The 7,783-nt window shown below is 36.0% G+C and overlaps 1 protein-coding gene across 2 annotated transcripts in view; it reads left to right on the forward strand.

The window, feature by feature from the left end:
- The window catches only part of rims1b (regulating synaptic membrane exocytosis 1b), a 109,386-nt gene that overhangs the window by 67,805 nt on the left and 33,798 nt on the right, over positions 1–7,783 (forward strand). Inside the window, exons 15-20 of one of the 2 annotated variants that reach the window (XM_016550229.1) lie at positions 1,500–1,548; positions 3,902–4,052; positions 5,204–5,317; positions 5,757–5,819; positions 6,233–6,310; positions 7,158–7,277. In XM_016550229.1, the coding sequence (XP_016405715.1) occupies positions 1,500–1,548; positions 3,902–4,052; positions 5,204–5,317; positions 5,757–5,819; positions 6,233–6,310; positions 7,158–7,277 (575 nt within the window). Of the gene's footprint in view, positions 1–1,499; positions 1,549–3,898; positions 4,053–5,203; positions 5,318–5,756; positions 5,820–6,232; positions 6,311–7,157; positions 7,278–7,783 lie in introns of both variants that reach the window. The other variant, XM_016550228.1, reaches the window with a different exon arrangement.

Genomic DNA, 7,783 nt, shown 5'->3' on the forward strand with positions numbered 1-7,783 from the left:
TGCTGTCCGCTAAGGCATAGGACACACAGGCTTTCTTCCTCACCAACGACATTAAACACCGTGTCTACACCGGACGCGAGCAGCAAAATACAGTAGAACCACTGATCTATAATAGTCATTATATAGATCAGTGAGTAGAACCCATTATAATCAGTGACGCTGTCTACACTGGATGCGGCGCGGCGCGACACGGCAAAACCCGACATTAAACTGATGCCTTGTTCTATTTATGACGTACTGACACAAAGTTAAAATGATTTGCAACGGTCGCTTTGTCGCTTCCAGTGTAGAGCTGTTGTGGCGCGATGCGACATCTGTAGCGTCGGGTATAGACACGGTGAGTGAAGCCGAGAGCAAGATATGCCTCGTCATATTTTCTGCATTTAGCTTCTAAATGACCAGCACCTGCCTGGGTCTGTGCGACTTTCATCTATGGCTTTTCTCTTCCCTTTCACAAACCGAGCCATCTCCCATTCTAAGTTACGTCCTTTGGCTGTTTACTGTTTTATTTCTTTTCTTTTTCTGCTGATGGCCCGCGCTCGACTTGAAGCAGCGCTGCTTAGACCGATGGATGTGTGACATCAAAGTACTGCGAGAGCTATAAGAGAGCGCAGACGTCTCCTTATGCTTTCTCTCGCCTTACTTTGATGTCATACACCGTTCGATCTTCAAGTCGAACATACCTCTTTACTCTCGCGTTCAGACCTAATCAAAATGTACCCTTTTTTTTTTTGAGATCCTGAAATAACATTATAATCACTAATGTGATGCATTGATTTTCCATGTTGTACTTTTATTGCATTATACAGAATAAGCGTTTGGGTGACCAAATTAAGCACTTCAGTTTACTGGTGTTCATTGTTCAGCGATTCTATTTAACTGTTGAACCTAAGATTGGATTGTTTGAAACAATCATATTATTTCTAGAATTTTCTTCATCATCATTTTCTTCAATCAAAAAGATGTAATTATCGTCATTAAGCATATTTTACGCCTAGTCCTTATTGTTTTCAATGTCAAAAGAGACTTTGTTAATGAACATTTGAGTAATGAACTAATGTCTTTGACAAGATTAATACTGTTAATTTAAAGTAGAGGAACAAAGACATCCTGAAGTCACAGGGTAAGAAGTTAGTAAACATGAGAACAAAATCAACAACTACAGTACAAATAAAGCAAGCAAATGATCAAACAATGCAACCATATTAATTATTCATATGCTAGTGTGTGCTGAGAAGAGGAACAATAAGGTGAAACTGAATTGCTTTGAATGCAGGTCATAATGCAGTTACAATATATGTTGTACTTTATGTTCAGCAGTTGAATTGTGTGTGTGTGTGTGTGTGTGTGTGTGTGTGTGTGTGTGCGCGTGCGTGCGCGTGCGTGTGTGCGTGCCTGCGTGTGTGTGTGTGTGCATGTACACATCAATAAACATTCCTGAAAATGTGTTTACCTGAGACAGAGTGCTGTGGTGCTGCATGCATAATGCATGCAAAAGCAGCATCATTGAAACAGATTATGATGATGGTATAACGGTAGTGTCCTCGGGTGGGTGGGCGCAATGATTCTACTGTTTGAAGAGTAGAAACCCAACACAGGGTGAGAGAGAAAGCTAATGTCACCTATTATTCCTGTAGATGTGTACTGAAGTGTTACACTTTTTTTAAACTGTTCCTCCAAGACTTTTAGTTGTATACGAGCCCATTAGTTCAAATACAAATGAAGTTTCTTCTTAATTGGCACAAAGATGAAAGCATAAGATCAAACTGCTGTGTATGATTAGAATAGAATAACAGATTAAAAAAGAAGGTTGTGTTAGTTTGTGAAAAACAGAATACAATCTTTCTCCCCCTGTGGTGGGCTGTAAAGTGTTAAACTGAACCACAGAAACACACAGATTCTCTGCATGGACACTGGAGGAATCACTCCACAATCACGCTCTATAAAAAAAAAAAACACACTTTTGTCACCTTCATAAGACCTGCTTAATTTTGTTGTCAAGCTGCAGTAGCTAGAGGTTATAAAGCGACCGTGTATTACAGCATGTAACAGGATTAATATGGGTCTTATGACAATGGATGTTACCTCTGTTGCATGTCTGTAGAAAAGCTTGCTGTAGAATTTAGAGTGTAAATGATGAATACGCTGTGGCTGATATTTTGAATCTTAAGTTGTTGTTTTATATATATATATATATATATATCTCTACATTTATCTTGGATATCCAAGATAAAATCCAAGGATTGTTGTCTGGACATTTTGTTATAGAGTTACACCAAGATTATTTTTTCATAGTTAATGTCGATATTGAGAACTTGATAATGTGACATGTTTTGACATTTACATTATTTTCCACATAAAAGAACTGACTTAAATCTTGGGATTCATTTAGGATTCATTTGAACTTTGGGGGGTTGTGGGCATTATTTGAGTGCTTTCCATTTATATCCTGTTTATAAATTTAGGAAAACTTGCACTTGTTCAGTCTTAGTGCTTTGATGAGCAATCATAAAAAGTTTAGTGGATGCATGAGTCATGAATTCTCAGAAACCCTGTAGCGCTTAATGCTTAATTTAGGCACATTTAAAATTCCTTTCAACATTGATTGGGGGACATTTCACTTCCTTCCCAAATCTACTTTTTAATGTAACTGCAAGTTGGAAATGTAAAAGTCAGATTTCCTTTACAAAAAGCATAAATTCCTGACTATTGCAAGTCAGTGTGCTTCTCCAGTTCTAAATTGTACTAAAATACATTCAATTCATAGATAATTTCATGAGTGAATTGTAGTGGAATGTGTATGTGTTTCAGTGAAAATGGTACGTTATGCTGTTTAGGTCTATTTAATGCTTTGTTTCACGCTGTGATTTAATGGAGGTTAAGGTTAGGCTAATTGAAGCTCTCATCTCTGTGGTTGTAACCAGCAAATCCTGGATCAGTTGTAACATCATCTGTAGTTGTTCACAGTTGTATTCTAGGAAATTAATCTATAAAGTTGATACGGATAGCTTTTTGTGGTGTTATTTGCTTGACACGAGTAATGTTGTGAATCAAGCATTGGTGTATCTCTAATTTGTTTTTGCTGGTTAATTAGTTTCTAATCACTATGTCAAGAAATACTACAAAAGAACAGAGAGAGAGAGAGAATTTTCTGAGAGAATGTCATGTTTCACAGAGGAATACTTAATAGTACATAAAACTTAAAGGGGTCCTATTATGCTTTTTCACTTTTTCAACTTTAGTTAGTCTGTAATGTTGCTGTTTGAGCATAAAAAAGATCTGCAAAGTTACAAAGCTCAAAGTCCAGTTCAAAAGGCACAAAGGTTTTGCTAATGAACTCAAAGTTTTATGGGGGAAACGCAAAACTTTTGCGAGGGAATGCAAAGTTTAGAGTTAATAGTGAATAGTGTTCCCTTATCTAAAATATAACACATTTTTCCTCCCATATCATATTTTTACCATCACCGTGTCCACTTAGAGGCTCTATACATTTCTATAGTCACACCAGACTTGCCATGTTTTAGAGACTTTCTTGTCTTTCCCAAAACTCATGCATCATGTACGCTTAGGTTTGTTCTGCCAAGCGAATAAAATAAAAGTAAAATGTAAAATGTGATTATGCAAATAAATACATTTAAGGGGATGAAAACGGAGGAATCTTTGTAACAGTACAATCATATAATGCAGATTTTATTTGTTTATTTATTTATCTGCTTGTTTCTTTCTAGCATGTGTAGAGCAGTAGCAGTTGTGCTGGCACTTCAGCACAATCCATTGGCATGAATTGTTGTAGTAGTTTTAGAAATGTGAATGTGGGTGAGTTATTGTCACTCTCTGATGTCCCTTGTATGTTTTTGACTGGAACAAATCCGTGACACAGAATGTACTTGTATTAAAGCAGCAGAGAGGAACTCCAGAGACAGGGAGAGGTCAAGCACGCTGACCGTACCTGAGAGACAGGCGGCCATGCAGCATCGCTCGCGGTCAGTATCGCCGCACAGAGAAGACCAATGTAGAGCCCGCTCACGACCTGCACACGTCCCTGTGCAGAGGTGAGCCACATCAACTGGATGCCAACGCATATATTTAACAACCTAACTGACCAACAGAGCTGGGCAGTAACTGATTACATGTAAACTGGATTATGTAATCAGATTCCAAAAATTAAGTACTTGTAATTAGATTAAATTAAATACTCATAATCAGACTACAGTTACTTTTTATTGATTACATGATTACATATTATTCACACAATAGCAATAAATTATTCATAATTTATTGATTCTCTCTAATTCCCCTTTTTCATCTTTTAAATATTCCTTTCTAAAATAGCTTACCACTTATATACATTCAGAAACTCTTCCAGTTTTATGGACATTCACACAAAGACCAGTCACTCGTCTAGAGGCCTCTAGAGGAATCTCTTTCACCTAATATATTTATTTGAATTATTTCTTTTTTTTAGTAAGTGTTTTATTTTGATTGTTATTATTTTAAATTGATTTATTTTAATTTGACATTTTTTATGATGTAATTAATAGCTTTTCATTAAACTCGTGAACACCCTGCATTTCCTTCACGAGCCCCAGTTTAGAAAACCTTGACATAATGTAATGTTTAGTGCATTTCATTATGTTAATAACAAGAAATGTATTATATTTTCTTTTTCTTTGCATTTTTATTTTTTAAAAAGATTATCCTATTTAAATCAATAGGATAAACTAGTTAGGTCAAAAGTAATCTAAAAGTAATCAAAAAGTAGTCTGATTATATTACCTAAAATGTGTAATGTACTAGATTACTTTACTAACTACATTTTTTGTCATGTAATTTGGAATCAGTGAAGGATTACAATTTTCAAGTAATCTACCCAGCTCTGCTGACCAGTCATAACAACGATTTGACATTGAACAATGCCTTTATTATTTAATTAGTATTATTGTATGTTATAATAATATGGAAACAGATGTTGACGTAAAATTATAATGAAAACATTTGAACTGTGTTCATGTGAATTCTCTTTCATACAAATACAGCTTTGAGCTCATTCATGCATACATTTCAATGCAAAGGTCATAATTGCTTTCATAAGTGATATATTGTGTAAATGTAACGCTTGTGATATAGTTGTGTGACGTGTCTTGCCCTCTAGACGATGATTTATGTTTAATGTAAGACTCATCACCCTTCATCCTCTTATCAGGAGTCTGGATGAGATCCACAAAAACCGCCATCATTCCTACTCTCCCTCTTGCTACCATGACTCCCACCAGGAACATCGCTCTGGAGATTCTGACTATGAATATTCAGAGGACAGGTATTGCTATTTTAGTGCTCCAAATGCATATATAAAAATGCGTGTGTTTGTGGAAAGCACTGCAGCACTTTACATAATCGTGTGCTTTAGCTATATTGAAATTTTATTCACACCTGGATCTTTTTACTATTCATGATAAATAGCATCAGGAACGTTTGATGTTTTAGAAACAGAATTTGATGTGATTTTCATATTGTGTCAACAAAATGTTTTATGCTGTTGCTCTACTAAATACTAATACTACTAATATGACTAACAGTCATAGTTTTTAGTTCATTCCCATTAATAATAGTACAAATATTGCTAAATACATGTCTATCATTTTCTATACATATTCCGTTTTTTTTTCTTTCTTTCTTTTTCCTCACCATCCTTTTACTTTTCTTTTATGTTTGGTTGTCAAACTGTCAATGTGTCACCATCACCATGGCAACCTTAGCGAGGTCCTGGAGATGAACAGATCAATCCGAGGTGGGAGTGCTGAGTGCCTGCATACAAACAGGTAAAAAATCCAGAGCTGTGAATGAGCTGCCACTTTGAGTTACCTGTATCCCAGAATGCCTTGTTTTCTATGTTTCTTGACAATTTTAGAGCATACAAAACTGATGGCGATAAATATAATAAGATAATATAATAACTTTTTTATTTTGTGCCTGATTCAAGCATCTTTGAGTTCATTTTCCTTTTAAAGGGGTGGTTGATTGCGATTTCACTTTTTTAATGTTAGTTAGTGTGTAATGTTGCTGTTTGATTATTACATGAAATCTCTATTTACAGTCATTTTTTCATCTGTTGTCAATGCCTGCCATGATATTTTTGTGAAAAGATTTGTTGTGCTTGCTTATGATTTTCTTTTCTTTCTTTTCTTTTTTTTTGCTCTTTTTGATGCCTGCTTGTTTGTGCTAATGTAATTAGGAAATTAGCTAGGCACTGTAACACACTTCCCCCAAAGATGCCCTTGTTAGTGAATGGTATACATAAAGAAATTTACAGGTAAGCTAGTTGAAATTACCTGAGTATCATTGTTGTGCTTGAGGAGATTCCCATACTGTTAGTGAAAACTTTCAGACCCTTGCAGTAAATTTAAATGTTCCTCTGCTTAGTATGATTTGTGTGCTGTTTCAGTCATTACAGACATTGTTTCCCCTCCCTTTCTTTGTGTTGTATGTCTGTACTGTAGTGTACAATGTTTTCCCTTAAAAGCAAAATTGTTTGTAGTAATATAATATGTATATTATAATTGTCCACCAACCACCAGTCTGCAAAATTGCTGTGTGTGTAATGTTGCTGTTTGATTATAAACAATATCTACAAAGTTATGAAGCTGAAAGCTCAATGCAAACAGAGATATTGTCTTTTAAAATTCTGGCAGTGCCTACAAAAACGACTGGTAAGGGACTATAACGAGTTACTTCCCGGGTCCATTACGTCAACCACCAGTCTGCAAAATTGCTGTTGCTTTGTTAATAAACGCATACTAATACCGTATTGGCCTGAATATAAGACGACCCCCCCTTTTTCCAGATGTACCTTTTGGAAAAAGCATAGCTGCAGACACACTTGTACACAACAGCATGACACCTTATGCTATCTCTAATTTTCCTATAAAGAACCCGAGAGTGTCCCTTATTGTCCTCTTCTGAAGTTGGCAACCCCAATCACAGAGATGGCTTCTAGATCTAGATATTAAACTGAGAGCATTAGTAATTTCCCTTCTTATGACGTTCACATATGTAAAGCCCCTCTCTTCTTTTGCTTCAATTTTTTAGTTGATTTTTACTTTCTTTTTATGTCTGTTATGCATGCTTTTGTTTATTTCTTTGTTTCTTCCCATGCTAAGCTCTACCCTCCCTGCATGCTTAAAGAACAAACCGTCCCGGCGAACAGAGAGGGATGGCGTTATCCCTCTTAGTGCCATTCCACAGCGTGTTCTCAGGTTCACAGATGAGGTCAGCTCTGGGTAAGACGCCCGAAATCCAAACCAGATAACAATCAATAGCAAGTGAGAAGGAGCAGTGAGCAATTAAAATCTTGTGTGTTGTCCTGGAAAAGCCACAAGTATATATGCCTGAGAAATCAAAGCATCAAACAACTATTACAATTATAATATGCCTTATCTGTATAATACTGATGGCACCCCCTCCCCTATTACTATGTTAATAGTCTGAGAATTAAAAAAAAAAGTAATATAAAGTACACTGCAAAAAGTGGTTAGGAAGAGAACAGAACATTTGCAAACGGTCCCATCTGTCTTTTTAAAATGAAACAATAAACCCTTTACACTCATTTTATGATTTTAAGGGTTTCAAGTGCAAGTACCTTCAAAACACACTGCAAAACGATTGATCTGTTCAGTGGCTAAAGGACACACTGACCCTACTGTTACTGTACCATGTTGGTTAATAATGTACAGTGGGTACGGAAAGTATTCAGACCCCCTTAAATTTTTCACTCTTTGTTATATTG

This window comes from Sinocyclocheilus rhinocerous, unplaced genomic scaffold (genome assembly GCF_001515625.1).
Source record: "Sinocyclocheilus rhinocerous isolate Xijiao unplaced genomic scaffold, SAMN03320098_v1.1 scaffold1907, whole genome shotgun sequence".
Classification (NCBI taxonomy): Eukaryota; Metazoa; Chordata; class Actinopteri; order Cypriniformes; family Cyprinidae; genus Sinocyclocheilus; species Sinocyclocheilus rhinocerous.